The sequence below is a fragment of the Lucilia sericata genome, unplaced genomic scaffold (genome assembly GCF_015586225.1).
Source record: "Lucilia sericata isolate MDLA Ls3-8-SP2 unplaced genomic scaffold, ASM1558622v1 Contig000103F_arrow, whole genome shotgun sequence".
Taxonomy (NCBI): domain Eukaryota; kingdom Metazoa; phylum Arthropoda; class Insecta; order Diptera; family Calliphoridae; genus Lucilia; species Lucilia sericata.
The window spans coordinates 687,795-707,162 of record NW_023994135.1 but is presented as its reverse complement, the minus strand read 5'-3'; the positions used below and the strand labels follow the sequence as shown (position 1 = coordinate 707,162).

The following is a 19,368-nucleotide window of genomic DNA, read 5'->3' as shown; positions in this document are numbered from 1 at the left end:
TCCTTACAAAAAAAGTTATCAACACTGTTAATAAAATATTTACGGAAGTGTTCGGAAGAGTTGTGAATGTGCAACGCGTCTCACATTTCATTGGTCAATTTCTTCAACCAATGAGAATACAGCGCGTGTTTAGCTTAATATCTAAAAAATAGTTTTTTGTTTCATTTTTGTTAACATTCATTAACAGTTTAGGATTCACTTTGGTGCGTGACGTTGTTTAAACTAGCTGTTTCCAAAAATAAAATGCTTAAATATCGTTTATTAGTATTTACCCTTTTTGCGGTAATTAATTGTTGTTACTCAACTGTATATTTAGACGAAAAATTTTTAGATGGTAATTTTTAATATTGTAAATAAAAATATGTATAATATATTGTTTATGTGTACTTTTATATCTTTCAGACACTTGGAAGGATAGCTGGGTATATAGTAAACACCCTGGAAAAGAATTTGGAAAATTTGTTTTGAGTTCAGGATCTTTTTACAACGATGTGGAAGCCGATAAAGGTTTGTTGGAGTTTATAATATTTATTTTTTACGTTTTGTGATAAAATTGTTTTTTAAAATAGGCTTGCAAACATCTCAGGATGCTAGGTTCTATGCCGCTTCGAAAAAATTTCCTCCATTTTCAAACGAAAATAAACCACTTGTAATCCAATTTTCTGTTAAACATGAGCAGAATATCGATTGTGGAGGTGGATATGTAAAACTCTTTGATTGCTCTCTGGAACAAGAAGACATGCATGGCGAATCTCCATATGAAATTATGTTTGGACCAGATATTTGTGGACCAGGCACGAAAAAGGTCCATGTTATATTCAGTTACAAAGGCAAAAACCTTTTAATTAACAAGGATATTAGGTGCAAAGACGATATCTACACCCATTTCTATACTCTTATAGTAAATCCTGACAATACTTACGAAGTGTTAATTGATAATGAAAAGGTAGAATCGGGAAATCTTGAAGATGATTGGGACTTTTTACCGCCAAAGAAAATAAAAGATCCTAATGCAAAGAAACCTGAAAACTGGGATGATAGGGTAAGTACATAAGTTTTTATTATGTTAACGAGAGTTAGGGTACATATAATTTGAAAAAAATTGGTAGTTTGTGTTGAACAATGGCAGTGATTAATATTATGTATTAAATATAAAAAGTTGATATATTCATTTTTATGTTTTGCAGCCAACAATTGCTGACCCTAATGATAAGAAACCAGAAGACTGGGATAAACCAGAACATATACCTGATCCTGATGCCACAAAGCCAGAAGATTGGGATGATGAAATGGATGGAGAATGGGAACCACCAATGGTAGATAACCCCGAATACAAAGGAGAATGGCAACCGAAACAACTTGATAACCCCGATTACAAGGGCGCATGGGAGCATCCAGAGATCGATAATCCTGATTATACCCCTGATTCAAATTTGTATTTACGCAAAGAAATATGTACAATTGGATTAGATTTATGGCAAGTTAAATCAGGAACAATCTTTGACAACATTCTTATTACTGACGATATTGAGTCAGCATCAAAAATTGCATCTGAAGTTAAAACAACACAAGCAGGTGAAAAAAAAATGAAGGAAGCTCAGGACGAAGAGCAGAGAAAAAAAGACGAAGAAGAAAATAAGAAAAATGATGACGAAGATGAAGATGATAAAGATGATATTTCACCTGAAGAACAGTCTAGCGAACACGATGAGTTATAAGTGAATACATATATAAAACATCCTAATAACCTTAGAATCAAATGCTTATTATCTAGTATTTGAAAATATTATAAAAGACTTAATAAAATATTTTTTATTTATTACAAAAAATCTATTATAAGCCTGTTTATATTATTCCACAAGTAATATCGAGCCCTTTTAGCAAAAAGACGTAACCGACAAAAAAAACTTACAGTAGAGCACCAATAATCAAATTTTGTTATTCAGTGAATTTAGACGTAACCTTTATTTAATTTTACAGGAGAAGCAAAAAACTATTAATTTTGAAAAATTTGTTTCTATCAAGGCGATTTATTTATAGTGAAACCTTTCATTTGTTATGATAGTTGACAGTGGCGTATATAAAAATGGATAAATTGGACTTTTTACCTTCAATATTTAAAGGTTTAAAGTGTAGATAGGACCTTTGTTTTTTGTCAATATAATCGCTAATATTGGTCGGGGGAGTCCAATTTTTTGTGCGGACATTCGTTTTAATGCAATACATTACGATCAACTAAAAAATTTTGAATTTTTGGTTAGTTAGGGCCGTTTGCGTTTCCGGTGACGATATGTATATCTGAAATTTAAGACTGTAATAAATATTTTATCTCGTTCCTTATACGATTTTAAGATGAAAACTTGATAGGTTCCGAACATGGGAAGCTAGAGTACTGAAATTCTTCAAAAGTATTCATACAAGGAATCCCTACAAACATTTTCTATTGAGGAAGTTACCCGTATGAAACTTCCAAACGTGCTAAAAGCTCGCCAATGACGTTGCGGAAGTATAAGAATTATTGTCACCAGTCGGGAAGAACTGATGCCGAGCTGGGGAACGTCTAAGAGTAACGTGGAAGATTCTTCTGGAAGACCCACAGAAGAAACTTCTAGATGACTCTTGGAAGTAAGGTATTGCCAAAGACTCTTCTAGATGTAACTAGGAAGTCACTTCTTGAAGTGACTACTTAGTATCATCTAGAAGTGTTCATATCTTATCTTCTAGAAGATGAGTTTTCTCTTCATCTAGAAGATGAGTATTCTCTTCTTCTAGAAGATGAGTATTCTCTTCTTCTAGAAGATGAGTATTCTCGTCTTCTAGAAGATGATTTTCTCTTCTTCTATTTGTATACTCACCAAAATAAAATCTATAAAAATAAATCTAAATAAAATGAAATTTTATAGTTTTTATTGAAATAATTGAAATTAAAATAGTAGAAAAAAATAACAGATTTAACAACTAATCTAAAAAAAGTAATATATGTACATTAGACCTACTCACAAAAAATGGTGCTTGAGTTATTATGTAATATGATGTTACCCAAAATATTTTCGGTTAAGTGTTGTCCATTCGTGAGCTGGACAGTTTTAAAGAAAAAATTCAATATTTTACCCAGCTTCAAAAAATCTTTATGTTTTATAATGGTTCCCAAAATATTTCTAGTCTATCGATGGCCGTTCGTGAGCTGAACCGGTTACAAAAAAGTCCCTTTTTAATTTTTTTTTAATTATACAGCATATCTTAAACAATATATACAGTATGTGGTATCATTTGGAAGGTTTTTTGAAGCCAAGTCTAATTTGCAAAATTGTGCATACATTTTATTTTTCTTAGTGAAAAACCTAACAATTTTAAATATTTTGGAATATGACAATTATAAGCAGACGGTTAATTATGATAAATACATCATTGGACGCTGCTTTAAAATACCTTTTAAACAATACTCCGTATTGGATATTTTGTTTCAAAACAAACAAAAATTAAAAAAAAAAATAATTCCAAAATACCTTTTTTATCACGGTCATCGATAGACTTAAAATATTTTGGGAATCATCATAAAACAAAGCAAGGTAAATTTTGAGAGGGGTAACAAAAACACGTTTTTGCTTTCCATACAGAGTGAGTCGGTCTAATGTACATATATATCAAAAATTTGGAATTATTACCTTATAATAAGATAATTTTCAGGAAATCTGTATTAATATTCCAACTGTTGACTGGTATACTTCCAAAAATTGTAAAACGTTGGACTCTAACATATTTTTGTAGTTCTTCATAAATTTTATGATCAATCCATCAAATTGTAAGAGTTATATTTTGGAACGCATTAATCCTTTAACGAAATAAACAAAAATAATGTTATAATTAATATTGAATATACATACTTTTGTATTTATTGAAATTACCTGTTATACTTTAGGAAGCAATAAAAATGGGATTCTCTTATGATCTATTGATCATTTCCCACCGAAATTTAAACGCTCAGATCCATTTTTTACATTTTCTGCAAATAATCTACATTAAGTCATGGATTATTTTTAAAACTATTTACAGTCATTAACGATAGAAACACCTTAACGACCCTAAACGGGATATTGCTTTTGACACTAATACTGCAATACTATTTTTTGTTTGCTCTCTTCTAATTAAGGAGTTATACACTTTCAAAAACTTAAGAATATTAGTAAAGAATAATTAAATCCAAAGCAATATGAAAATTAATAAAATTGTATTTAAAAAGGTGGTTTTAAAAATATTTGATTTTAATATAAAATATCTGATATGGGCAATTTCGTGTCAAGTGACCCAAGTCAAAAAATAATTTATGTATAAAACAGTAGTATTAATTTGAATATAATGATTCCAGCTAGCGTTTAAATACTTAAGTAAAATTTTAATGCATTTTTTTTGTTACGATAATGAAATACAAATAAAATTTTAGCTCAAAGTGATCATACGTAATCTAGAAACAGGACCTAAACGCGCAAATAGTTTAAAAAATATTGAAAGTTAAGTTTTAACTCAAATAAATCTAAATAGGTTAAAAATGCAATATTCATCAAATGAAAGCCGAAACGTACAACTTGAAAATGTCTTTAAATGCTTATAACTCCTAAACCAATTAATAGAGAGACGAAATTTAAAATCATTTTTAATTAAACATTAAAATATATTTAATAAACTTCATCAATTAACAAATCCTTCTTAAATGTTTATTAACAGTTGACTTTTAACACAACACTGTCAAATATGTTTTTTTTATTACTTAAGATTCACAATATATTAATTACACTATTTTTCTATAAATATTATGAATATTATTCAATAACTCATTTAAGTTTTACAATGAATAATTAAAATTGAACATGACTGGGCAAAACACAAACCATCACTGAACTTAGCAAAATTTCTGCATTATTTATTTTTATTTTTTCGCGTTCACGCTGAAAAATGGAGTATTTATATTTTTTTGTTTTTCTACTCTTCTTACTATCATCCGGAAGTAACCTAAAAGTATACTTCCAGACGGAAAACTAGAAATCAATGTATTTTGTTTTTGTAAAATGTGTGCTCTCGTCTGACAATCGTACGGAAGTGACTACAATCCACACTTCCAGATGAATAAAATACAACATTAATGTGAACACTCTTCAAACTGTCTTCCAGAAGTGACATAAACATACAAATCAAGAAGATACAAATTAGGAAACAATGTATTTTGTTATTGTAAAATGTGTGTTCTCACCCAACTCTCATTCAGAAGTCACTAAAACGTATACTTCCAGATGAAAAAAATTCAACAGTCATGGTTTTTTGTTTAAGCAAAATGGATGCACTCTTCTAACTATCATCCGGAAGTAACTTAAAAGTATATTTCTAGAAGACGAAAATTCGAAATAAATGTATTTTGTTTTTGTAAAATGTGCGTTCTCGTCTGACAATCGTCCAGAAGTGAACTGGTTTGGGGGTTATAAGCTTTTAAAGACTTTTTCAAGTTGTACGATTCGGCTTTCATTTGATGAATATTGCATTTTTAACCTATTTAGATTTATTTGAGTTAAATCTTAACTTGAAATGTATCTTGAAAATGTAAATTTTTGATAGATATGAGGTGAATAAAATTTTACTAGCTCATAGGGCTACATAAATTTTTGACAAATGAAAAGAAAAATACAAAAAATAAAATATTTTATAATTTCAGTTTATAATACATTTGTGATTGTAGAAATTTATTTTAATAATAAAAAAATCGATAAAAGAGCTTCTTTTATTAAAATAAATGCAGATTTTCTTGTGCAATTAGTGACAATTGTCAAAATTTAATGTAATCAAAAAGATTTCGTTTGGCACAGCAAAAATGAAAATATTTTCCACCATAAGAAAATTTTATTTTACCATAGAATTTTGCTGCCGTTTGGCACACAGTCTTAAGTATTTAAACCCTAGCTGGAATCATTATATTCAAATTAATACTATTATAAGGTAATAATTCTAAATTTTTGATACATATGAACATTAGACCGACTCACTCTGTATGGAAAGCAAAAACGTGTTTTTGTTACCCCTCTCAAAATTTACCTTGCTTTGTTTTATGATGATTCCCAAAATATTTTAAGTCTTGCGATGACCGTTCGTGAGCTGGACCAAATAAAAAAATGTATTTTGGAATTATTTTTTTAAAATCTTTGTTTGCTTTGAAACAAAATATCCAATACGGGTTATCGTTTAAAAGGTATTTTAAAGCAGCGTCCAATAATGTATTAATCATAAATAACCGTCTGCTTATAATTGTCATATGTATTTCAAAATATTTAAAATTGTTAGGGTTTTCACTAAGAAAAATAAAATGTATGCACAATTTTGCAAATTAGACTTGGCTTCAAAAAACCTTTCAAATGATACCACATACTGTATATATTGTTTAATAAAAATAACTAAAAAGGGACTTTTTTGTGACCGGTTCAGCTCACCAACGGCCATCGATAGACACGCTCACGCAAAGGAAATCAACCAAATTCACCCAAAATATTTATTATTATCCTAAGCAGTTTGGTATTGAAAATCAGCAAAATCGGTTCACAACGTAAAAAGTTATGAGTAAAAATTTCAGACTAACTCGAAAAAAATTACGTTTTTATCCTAATTCTTTTGAAGTTTTCTCAGAAACTACCAAAGAAATTTCGATGAATTTTATCACACATTATTCTTTCAGGGCAGTGATCAATTACGTTCAAAATCTTTACAATCGATCCAATATTTCCCATAGCCCCCATACAAAGGTATATATATATTCCCGGAAATTAGATTATCGTTAATAACTCCCTCAAATATACCGGTATCAGCACAAAATTTTGTACATGCAAATATAATATGAACAGAATTCATACTATCAACGTAGATCTCAGTCGGTCCACAATTGGTAATATCTCCCATATAAGGTCCACTTCCGAAAATCACCTAAACGCACATATTTCATTGATGAATAAAGCTATTGTGATAAAATTCGAGTTCAATATGTTTTGTGTACATACAAATCATTCTACCAATTTTTTTACGGATCGGTCCATTATTGGTGATAGCTATCATATAAGGCCTCAGCAAAATCGGTTCACAACGCAAAAAGTTATGAGTAAAAATTTCAGACTAACTCGAAAAAAATTACGTTTTTATCCTAACACAAATATGTTTCCTCTATATATGAATCACTCTACGAATTTTTTTTCGGATAGGACCAAAATTGGTCATAACTCCCATATAAGGACCACGTCCGAAAACCACTTAAACGCATATATTTCATTGAATTATAAAGCTATCAGGATAAATTTCAACACAAATATGTTTTGTGTACATATAAATCATTCTACCACTTTTTTTCCCGTATCGGTCTATTATTGGTCATAGCTCCCATATATGTCCTACTTCCGAAAATCACTTAAACGCACATACTTCATTGTCAAATAAAGTTATCTTCATAAAATTCAACACACATATGTTAAGTCTAAATATGAATCACTCTAAGAATTTTTTTCCGCATAGGCCCATCATTGGTCATAGGTCCCATATAAGGTCCACTTCCGAAAATCACTTAAACGCATATATTTCATTGAATTATTCAAAAAAATACTTAAACGCACATATTTCATTATTAAATAAAGATATTTGATAAAATTTGACACAAATATGTTTTTTGTAAGGTTATAGCTCCTATACATATAAAGTCAACTTTTGAAAATCACCTAAATGCACACATTTCATTATTTAATAAATCTATTGTTGTAAAATTCGACTTGATTTTTTTTTATAATCAATTAGTCACAACTCCCATATAAGGACCATTTCCGAAAATTACTCAAATGCACATTGAGAATCAAAGTTATCGGGATAAAATTCGACATAAATGTGTATTTTATATATATAAATCATTCTACGGATTTTTTTTTTCCGGATTGGTCCATAAGTTGTCTTAGCTCCCATATAAGGTATACTTCTGAAAATCACTTAATACCACTTAATTCATTATTAAATGATTATATCCGGATAAAATTCAAAATGAGTATGTTCTATTAAAATGTTTTCGAACTGGACTATTAATATAAATTTTTCTGGACCTAATTAAACTTAGTTTGACATATGCATAAACGTTAGTACCCTCAATATGGAACCAAAATTATGCTAAGTTATCTAAAGATTAGATAGTTAAATGGGTTTTAATAAAAAGTAGTTTGCTGGTGGAGGGTACTTAAGATTCGGCATAGCCGAATATAGCACTCTAACTTGTTTTTTTATTTTATTTCGTGTGTTTGGATTGTGTTTCATTGTGTTGTGAATCAGGGTTGGCAAATAGAATTTTCAAATTGTACAAATCTGCATTAAATTGTACTTTTTAGATTTCAATTGTACCAAATACAATTCAAAATTAACAGAACATTTGTATTAGCCCATAGATTAGTCTAATCTAATAGTCCATTTGGTCCCCAGATTGGTCAATGGACTAGACAGTCTATTGCCAATAGACAATAGATGACAATAGACTACTCTATAGACTAGACAATAGTCTATAGATTAGATATTAGAATAATTAATAAGTAATGAATAGTAATTATACTATTTGCATTCGAATTCGCAAAAAATAAAATTAATCCTGTCTGTTCTGTAAACCGAATCCGAGTATATTGTTGCGTGTAGTAATAGTCTCCATGGTCACTGATGTGGTTTGTGGCTCACAGATGAAACTGTTGAAACAAAAGGAAAATTAATATTCGAACAACCAATAATCTTAACTTACCTGAGTATGATGGCTATGGATGATGTGGTTCCATTTCGCGACCGATCCTGTATGCTCCGGTTGTGTGTTGATGTTGTTGTGTTGTCTTTCCCGTGTTGTTTTGTTCGGTTTTGTTTTGTCCTGTATGTTGTGATCTGAGTTTCATGTGGTCCCTTGTTTGTTGTTTCTTGTGCGTTGTGATTGTTTTATTTGTTTGGTTTATTGTTTGTTTCATGTAATGTTTTATTTTATGTGTATTTCGAGCAGTTTTTATGTTTTGTTTAATATTGTGATGAGTGGTAAATTTCAATGTGTTGATCAGCTGTTGTAGATCATGTGGATTGTATGTGCGTAAAAGTTTTTGTAATAGATTAAAGAAAGAAAACTTATAGGTATTGCCAGATTAAAAATGTTTAATAATGACAGAGATGTATACGTCAGGAAAATTCATTCATAAATTATCGTTATAGTATGATGAACATTCCTGTTTTAGTTTCGAAATGTCAGGAAAATAATTGTAGCTTTATTGTAGTGTATGGAAAGGAAAATTTTTTGGAAATGTTATAGGGCATGATAATATGGCGAAACGTTCACAAGGCCATTACTAGATCAAAGTTACAACACAATAGAAGCACAAATCTGAAAAGGTGTTAAAAATTTAATAAATAAATTTAAAGATTAAATATTGAAATAAATTGATAATAACAACAAGTAAATTGAGGACAAAATTTTACATTGTTATACACAAATACATAAGCTGAAGCTGGTATTAAAACAAGAAAAAAAACTGGAGGCTAAAGGAAAATTTACCGCAAGGAAAATTGTTTTTGAAGAAGCTACGACAGGCCATCTTTTACCAACACCAAATAGAAGTCAAGGTGGAAATTTATTTTGGGTAAAAAGCCAAGGCAATTGTAACCTGTAAGTAGACAATAAATAAAACAAGAATCCTGGGCAAAAGCAGCCTCCAGTGAAAAATTAAGTGCGAAGATATTTGAAGCAAAAAAAAACAAAGGTTATTAAAAGAAGAAAAGTAAATAATACAGACATTGAAAATTAAATCAAACGATTTCATATATGTATATATAGTCCGACATATTTAAAAATGGATGCTTTATATAAGCCGATAAATTAGCTCCATTTAAATCGCCATCTTAAATTAGTTTTATATATACATATTAAGTGTTGTGACTAGCGATCTTAATAATAAAAAAAAAAGGAGATTTAGACGTTAATAATAATAAGCTTTAGTGTTAGTTTTTTTTTGTACAATTAGTTTTAATTTTTTTTATTTTCACATAGTCATAGTTCTTTAAGTTTTGAATTGTTGTAATAAGGGGAATAATAGAGTAATAGTACCTACATTTGTGAGATTGTTTTTTTTTTAATTGCGATAAAAACATTTTTTTTTGTGATTCCAATAGAGTATTTTTGCAACATATAAAGTTTAATAAAACAAGTGAGGCTGAAGTCAATTTAAACAAGAACATTTAGTGTTATATTAAAGACACTGTGGTAACCTAAGCGAGCTCCTTTAGGTTAGGTTTATTGATAAATAGTAATTAAAATTCTTAAAGAAAGCCTGAGGTAAACTTTATAGGTTGTGGAAGGTCTGTTGTTTGTTAATTAGAGAAATAAAATTTATACTTATATATCCACAAATTTAGGTTAGAATATATTCTTGCCCTTAAAATTAAAATAATTTGTTAGTCGTTATTATATTTAGACATTAGTTAAAAGACAATTTTTTTTTTATATTTTTTTATTATTTCTGTTTGAAGACAAATTAACAAACAAATAATATTACCATTGGTTTTCATTAACCGTTCGATTTAAATTTACTCTAAAAAAAGTTTCTATTTGTAAAAGACCAAACAAAAGAATAGTTAAGGCTAGTTTAGTTTTCTTTTTAGATTACAATTTAAGAATAAATTTAATAAATTATTTGTAATGTGAAATTAGAAATGTTTGTCATGTGGTAATTTTTGTTTCTGGGGTTTAAGTTAACGATGTGAGGTAAGTGTGGTTGAAGTGCAATAATGGGGACTGCAATAAAAATATGAAAGTTTAGGAATGAATAGCAGTCCAGGTTGGGAGGGCAGTCGTGAGGTATGTAACAGCTCTACCTACTATCTCGAGGTGCAATTTTCGTTCGTGATAATTTTTTTTTGTTGTTATAGTTGAATTATTTTTAATTCGTTGTGCTTGTCCTTTGGGTTGTAATGGTGGGTTGGAACCTTTCCCTAGGTGAGCCGTTGAGCTAGTTGGCATCACCATTACAATGCTTTTTGGGACACGTAACAATATGGCGCCCAAACAAATAACGAAGCGTTAGGATGTATAAACATACAACTCCCTAACTTGCTAAGTAAATATGTATGTATGTCATCTAAATGTACAAAATAATAAACCAATAGAATTCTACCATAAACTAAATGTCGTACAACGTTGGTTATAGACAATATAATCATGGTCTGTAGACCTAATGGTTCCAAATTATTAAAAATTTATATATTTGTGCAGCAGTTTCATAGATTGTAAAACTATAACCAACTGAATGTACGAGTCCATAATACAGGAACAGTAAAAATCCGGAACGTGCAAGTTTTTAATAATAATAATAATAGAAAACTGTCATTTGGGGATTTAGCTGTTCATTTTCAAAATTTAGTTTCAGTAAAGTTTTACTTATATATAATTTGTTTTCTGTTAAATGTAATGTTAGAGAATATCGGTCTTGAGCCCGAAGTCAAGGCTTGTTATAATATTTATCTAGATTACAAATATACTATTTATATGCGTATTTGATCCATAGAAGATAAAAATATTGTGAATATAAGGTATACAGAACACAATCATTTTCTTTTTGTTTAATGTTTAAATTTGACTTATGCACATTCGAGAAGTCCTTAAAAGGCACGAGATTGATAACTAGTGAAGACGAATAATAAAATTATGCACAACCACAGATAAACCATTTTTGTTAACTGAACCCATATACATATATATAGTCCTTGTTTTGAAAAGATTTTTTTTTGTTTTGTTGTGATTGTTTTGCATATTACATTTTTTTTACAGTATAAAAACCAAAAAAAAAAAAAAAGAGAAATTTTTACAATTTAAAACAAATCAAAAATTAACCTTGCTATAGTAATATTATCAGTATTTTTTTTATGTATACATCTAGTTTGTTTAAAAGTAGTATAATAAATTAATGTCAAATAAATGTTTTTTTTTGTGTTTAGATAGTTTCAAAATTGTGTATGATTAAATTATATGTTTTTAGTTTCCACACAATATAAAAATATAGTCGCTATAGTTTAATACAAACATAAAACTCTTGCGGATAATATAAGACAATTAATTCATATTTTCAAATTAGGTAATTAATTTTTATTTGGCTTTAACAGTTATGTCTACAGCTGACAAAAGCGATTTAAAAAGACATAGGGCTAGAAACATTTCATTTGATTTAAATAGGTCTTCACCACAAATTAAAGAAAAATACGCAAAAGACAATAGAGCGAGAAGAATGCCACCACCACCTACTAATTCTAACATTATTGACATGTCAAATACAATAAATACACGTAACGTCAACACGGGAGCAATACCAAAGAACCGCACCGATGATGGCGCTGCATCCATTCAAAGTGCAAATTTATCAGATGAATTGCCTCATTCTGTTAAAGAGATGGTGATAGATAGTGTTGATAATATGAGGAAATCGTTAAAACACTCAGTGCGTGATATGGTGAACGAATCTGTGAATAGAGAAATAGGAAAAATTCATAACAGTTTAAGTCTATTAAATAATGCGGTTAGGGCTTTATCGTTAAGCCAAAATAATATACAAACTCCCAATGCTCCGGTCGGAAATAACCAAAATCCGAACATGCGTCAATTTGATTTCCCACCTCCAACCATTGAGAGTAACAATATAAATGTCAATCGTACTAATGCGACACAGCCCGAGTATTCCAGACCTCCTCCATCATCAGCCCCACAGTTAGCCCCAAATTTTAATCCTGTAAATTATTATGCAAATAGAGCACGTGTAGATAGGTTTGGTTTGAAATTTGATGGAGAAGAAACTCACCTTTCAGTAGAATCTTTTGTTTTCCGATTGGAATATTGTCAGCGTCAGTATCAAATTCCTTGGAAGGAGATATTGGATGATTTTCACCTTTTGGTAACTGGCCAGGCAATGGACTGGTATTGGCTGTATGTGGAAACCAATCCAGTGTCAAACTGGGAAACATTACGCCATTCCTTATTGAGCCGTTTCAGAACACACAGGACCAATCTAGACATCATGCATGAATTAGTGGAAAGAAAACAAAAAGTAGGTGAGAGTATTAATAGCTTCTTCTATCAACTAAATCTATTACGCTCAAAATTACAACAACCGATTTCTGAATTTGAGTTGATTAAATTAGCAAAAATGAATTTAAGAGACAATATAGGTCGTATAGTTTATCCAATACCTATTTCTTCACTTGAACAATTGAGAATTGAGTGTGTAGAGGCGGAAAGACAGTTTTCAAAACGAGACTTTAAAATCCCAACACCACCAACTCGTAAATATGTCCAAGAATTAGATATTTCTCAGGACGATTATCAAATAAGCCATGTTGAAGAAATAAGTAGTCTTGTAACTTGTTGGAATTGCAGACAAACTGGACACATATTCATTGATTGTCCCTCTACACAACGTCATCTTTTTTGTTATAAGTGTGGTAAGCCTGACGTCATAACCCCTAATTGCCCAAATTGTAAGAATCGGGAAAACCAAAGGCGGGGCGTGAAGTATACTGGGGAATCACGTCCTTTGACCGGGACCCCAAACCAACAACAGTAGAGCCTAATAGGGAAATATGCTTTGCCAAAATGCGTCACGTTCTTCCAATAGAAGTGCGCCAACAAAACTATAAAGAGACAAGACAAAGAATATTTAATGAAAATTCAACAGAAAATTTTAATGATATGAATAAATTTCGACCTAACTTAACAGAAAGATTAGATAAAATGGAGAAAAGATATTTGAAAATTTTGCAATTAAGGTCCGATTACACAAAACGAAAACAAAAACGTAAATTAATATCTGAATCCATAATCCTAGCTGCTAAAAATGATCCGCGACCTTTTGTACAAATTTCAATTGAAAATGAAATCTATACTGCCTTATTAGATTCGGGGGCAACAGTAAGCATCCTTGGAAAAAATTGTAGGGAAGTTGTTGATCGAATTAAACCTGAAATAACTAATTATTGTGCAAGTGTCTACACAGCGTCAGGGCAACCTTTCAGGGTGCTAGGCCGAGTAGTTTTACAAGTGCAATATAAAGGTGAATGCAAAAATATAACTTTCTACTTATGTCCAAAGTTAGAGCAGGAAATATATCTCGGTATAGATTTCTGGAAAGAATTTAACATTGCTCCGGATATATTGAAAAGTGAGGAAATTAGTATAGAATTAGTAGAACAAGTACAGGGAAAGGTAGAAAATGAAAACATGGAATTACACCAATTGACTTCTGAGCAAAATAAGAAACTTCTGGAAGTCATAGGCAAATTTGCGACATTTGAGGATCAAGGTTTAGGTTGTACCAGTTTTGAAAAGCATGTGATAAAAATACTAGATGGTTCTGAGCCGGTAAAAGAAAAGCATTATCCAATCTCTCCGGCAGTACAAGAATTAGTCTATAAAGAAATAGATAACATGTTGGAGCTTAAAGTCATTGAAGAGAGTAAAAGCCCGTGGAGCAACAGAACAACATTAGTTCGAAAACCTGGTAAAAATCGCCTATGTCTAGATGCCAGAAAGTTAAATGCGGTAACGATAAAGGATGCGTATCCGTTGCAAAATATCGACGGAATACTTAGCCGAATAGATCAAACGAACTATATAAGTAGTGTCGACTTAAAATATGCGTTCTGGCAAATTGAACTCGAAGAGGAATCCAGACCATATACCGCCTTTACCATACCCGGTAGACCCTTATATCAGTTTCGCGTAATGCCATTTGGATTATGTAACGCGGCCCAACGTCTTTGCCGTCTAATGGATAAAGTCATCCCTGCCAAACTGAAGTCCAATGTTTTTATCTACCTTGATGACCTACTCATAATTTCCGACAATTTTTCGATGCATCTGAAGCTTTTAGAACAAGTAGCCGAATGCCTGAAAGCAGCCAATCTAACAATAGGTTTAAAAAAGTCCATGTTTTGTTTTAAAGAACTTCGATACCTTGGCTTTATTATAGGAGGCGGAGTATTGAAACCCGATCCCGAAAAGGTTGCTGCAATTCAGCGTATTTCACTTCCGAAATCACTAAGAGAAGTTCGTAGCTTTTTGGGAACGGCTGGTTGGTATCGAAGGTTCATTAAAGATTTCGTCTCGATATCTGCACCACTGACGGACACATTAAAAAAAGGAAAGAAGTTCGAGATGACGCCGCAAGCTATCGAAGCCTTCAAATACCTAAAATACTCGCTAACAACCGCACCTGTACTTAAACATCCAGATTTTTCGAAGAGCTTTTACATACAATGTGATGCCTCAGAATATGGAGTTGGCGGAGTATTATTTCAAAAAAATGAAGATGAATCCGAAAATCCAATAGCGTTTTATTCACAAAAACTAAATTCCTGCCAAAAAAATTATTTCTAACGGAAAAAGAATGCCTGGCGGCCATTTTAGCTATAAAACGTTTCAGACCATATGTGGAAATGATGAAATTCACTGTAATCACCGATCACGCTAGTCTGAAATGGCTAATGTCAATGAAAGACCTAAGTGGTCGACTAGCCAGATGGTCACTACAGCTTCAGGCGTTTGATTTCACCATTGAGCACCGCAAAGGATCGGAAAATGTCGTAGCAGATACGCTATCAAGGATGTCAGTAGAAACTATAGAAAGTCTCGATGATGATTTTTTTGATTTTGAGACAAATGAATTCGAAAGCGAAGACTATGTTGAGCTGGCAAATAACATAAACAAAAATCAACATCAACTCCCAGACCTAAAAGTGGAAAATGGCAAAATCTATAAAAGAACATTTGAGCAAAATGAAGAGATGTGTGAATCAAATTGGAGATTGTGGATACCTCAACAGCTAACTCAAATATTAATTGAAAAAGCTCACAATTCAACAACGTCGGCTCACGGCGGTATATACAAAACAATAAATTCTTTAAAACGTTTATATTATTGGCCCAAAATGAGCATACAAGTGAGAAATTATATTTCCAATTGCCAAATCTGTAAAGAAGCCAAACCGTCAAACCAAAATTTAAGACCAACGATAGGAGAGGAAGTTAAAACAGAGAGGCCTTTCCAAAAGCTGTATATAGATTTTTTAGGAAAATATCCAAGATCAAGAAATGGCAACGCTTATATATTTATTGTTGTAGACCATTTTTCGAAATTCTCATTTATCAAAGCAATGAAAGATGCAACTGCTAAAAATGTAATTGATTTCCTGATCCTTGAAGTATTTAACAAATTTGGAGTCCCAGAAGTTATTCACAGTGACAATGGTCAGCAATTTGTCTCCAATGCATTCAAAGAAATGATTGAATCTTATAAAATCTGTCATATAAAAACAGCATTCTATTCTCCACAGTCAAATGCATCTGAAAGGGTGAACCAATCTATTCTAACTGCTATAAGATCCTATTTAGAAAAAGACCAGCGAGATTGGGATTTATATTTGCCCGAAATCGAATGCGCTTTACGTACATCAATACACTCCACCATTGGAACCACTCCATTCTTTGCACTATTTGGATATCATTGGTTTTCCAACGGAGCAGATTATAAATTAGCCAGGAAATTGAACTCAATGACTGATCACCAAATAATTAACCTCGATATAAATGATCGTAAGAAAATAATTCACGAAAAAATTAGAGAGAACATGCATGAAGCATACGAACGAAGCGCAAAAAGATACAATGAGAGAGCACGCGTTGCCAAATTTAGACCTGGCCAGGAAGTTTATAGACGAAATTTTATACAATCAGATTTTAAAAGCAATATAAATGCAAAATTCTGTAGAAAATTTCTAAAAAGTAGGATAGTTAGACCAATAGGGAATAATATGTTCGAGTTAGAGGATCTCAGCGGCAAACCAATAGGAATTTTTCATGCAAAGGACATAAAAATATAATTGTGATAGAATGAAACTGTGATATTAGAAGATTTTAGTGCAATATAGGTATAGAGTGCAATATAGTTTAAGTCTATGTTTGTTTCTGTCCTATAATGTGGTGATTTTTTTTAAATATTATAGTATAAGTTCTGTCAGTGCAATACAATAGAACAAAACTGAGATAATCTAAAAATTTTAATGCAATATAGATATAGAGTGCAATATTAGTTTAAGTCTATGTTTGTCTCTGTTCTTTATTGTATGGATTATTGAAAGGATTATTATGTCACTTATTGTATGCACATTCGAATTATTAAAATATTTATACAAAAGTAAAACTGTCCATTGTATGTTTCCTAAACTTTACCGTAATGTAGATTCTTAACTTGGCAAATTGCTTTAATGAACTAACTTGACGACCCGTTGACGTGACGACATAGCTAACTAATAGATTTACTCTTAGTGGAAAGTTGTATTTTTGCACTCACCTGAAAATGCCCGGCTGGTGGAATCAGGGGTGGGAGTTCCCCACGTGTTTTTCAATTGGCCCAAAAGGAAAGGACAAGCCCATTTGATTACACCGCACACCGTTTCTGTTGCAGTGGTCCTTTACAGTAGCGGAGTTTTGTTGCGTGTAGTAATAGTCTCCATGGTCACTGATGTGGTTTGTGGCTCACAGATGAAACTGTTGAAACAAAAGGAAAATTAATATTCGAACAACCAATAATCTTAACTTACCTGAGTATGATGGCTATGGATGATGTGGTTCCATTTCGCGACCGATCCTGTATGCTCCGGTTGTGTGTTGATGTTGTTGTGTTGTCTTTCCCGTGTTGTTTTGTTCGGTTTTGTTTTGTCCTGTATGTTGTGATCTGAGTTTCATGTGGTCCCTTGTTTGTTGTTTCTTGTGCGTTGTGATTGTTTTATTTGTTTGGTTTATTGTTTGTTTCATGTAATGTTTTATTTTATGTGTATTTCGAGCAGTTTTTATGTTTTGTTTAATATTGTGATGAGTGGTAAATTTCAATGTGTTGATCAGCTGTTGTAGATCATGTGGATTGTATGTGCGTAAAAGTTTTTGTAATAGATTAAAGAAAGAAAACTTATAGGTATTGCCAGATTAAAAATGTTTAATAATGACAGAGATGTATACGTCAGGAAAATTCATTCATAAATTATCGTTATAGTATGATGAACATTCCTGTTTTAGTTTCGAAATGTCAGGAAAATAATTGTAGCTTTATTGTAGTGTATGGAAAGGAAAATTTTTTGGAAATGTTATAGGGCATGATAATATGGCGAAACGTTCACAAGGCCATTACTAGATCAAAGTTACAACACAATAGAAGCACAAATCTGAAAAGGTGTTAAAAATTTAATAAATAAATTTAAAGATTAAATATTGAAATAAATTGATAATAACAACAAGTAAATTGAGGACAAAATTTTACATTGTTATACACAAATACATAAGCTGAAGCTGGTATTAAAACAAGAAAAAAAACTGGAGGCTAAAGGAAAATTTACCGCAAGGAAAATTGTTTTTGAAGAAGCTACGACAGGCCATCTTTTACCAACACCAAATAGAAGTCAAGGTGGAAATTTATTTTGGGTAAAAAGCCAAGGCAATTGTAACCTGTAAGTAGACAATAAATAAAACAAGAATCCTGGGCAAAAGCAGCCTCCAGTGAAAAATTAAGTGCGAAGATATTTGAAGCAAAAAAAAACAAAGGTTATTAAAAGAAGAAAAGTAAATAATACAGACATTGAAAATTAAATCAAACGATTTCATATATGTATATATAGTCCGACATATTTAAAAATGGATGCTTTATATAAGCCGATAAATTAGCTCCATTTAAATCGCCATCTTAAATTAGTTTTATATATACATATTAAGTGTTGTGACTAGCGATCTTAATAATAAAAAAAAAGGAGATTTAGACGTTAATAATAATAAGCTTTAGTGTTAGTTTTTTTTTGTACAATTAGTTTTAATATTTTTTTATTTTCACATAGTCATAGTTCTTTAAGTTTTGAATTGTTGTAATAAGGGGAATAATAGAGTAATAGTACCTACATTTGTGAGATTGTTTTTTTTTTAATTGCGATAAAAACATTTTTTTTTGTGATTCCAATAGAGTATTTTTGCAACATATAAAGTTTAATAAAACAAGTGAGGCTGAAGTCAATTTAAACAAGAACATTTAGTGTTATATTAAAGACACTGTGGTAACCTAAGCGAGCTCCTTTAGGTTAGGTTTATTGATAAATAGTAATTAAAATTCTTAAAGAAAGCCTGAGGTAAACTTTATAGGTTGTGGAAGGTCTGTTGTTTGTTAATTAGAGAAATAAAATTTATACTTATATATCCACAAATTTAGGTTAGAATATATTCTTGCCCTTAAAATTAAAATAATTTGTTAGTCGTTATTATATTTAGACATT

The 19,368-nt window shown here is 30.9% G+C and overlaps 1 protein-coding gene across 1 annotated transcript; it reads left to right on the top strand.

The window, feature by feature from the left end:
• Positions 1-44: 44 nt before the first annotated feature.
• LOC119600065 (calreticulin) lies at positions 45-1,829 on the top strand. The gene is made up of 4 exons (XM_037950090.1): positions 45-334; positions 403-507; positions 570-1,042; positions 1,188-1,829. The coding sequence occupies exons 1-4, from the start codon at positions 244-246 to the stop codon at positions 1,716-1,718; spliced, it is 1,200 nt and encodes a 399-aa protein (XP_037806018.1). The 5' UTR covers positions 45-243; the 3' UTR covers positions 1,719-1,829.
• The last annotated feature ends 17,539 nt before the right edge of the window (positions 1,830-19,368 follow it).

What these genes read in the sequence shown, in the direction of transcription:
- LOC119600065 (XM_037950090.1), top strand. Translation starts at nt 244, where the DNA reads ATGCTTAAATATCGTTTATTAGTATTTACCCTTTTTGCGGTAATTAAT. An exon ending in AGACGAAAAATTTTTAGATG is followed by an intron (nt 335 to 402) that starts GTAATTTTTAAT and finishes TATATCTTTCAG; the next exon opens with ACACTTGGAAGGATAGCTGG. An exon ending in CGATGTGGAAGCCGATAAAG is followed by an intron (nt 508 to 569) that starts GTTTGTTGGAGT and finishes TTTTTAAAATAG; the next exon opens with GCTTGCAAACATCTCAGGAT.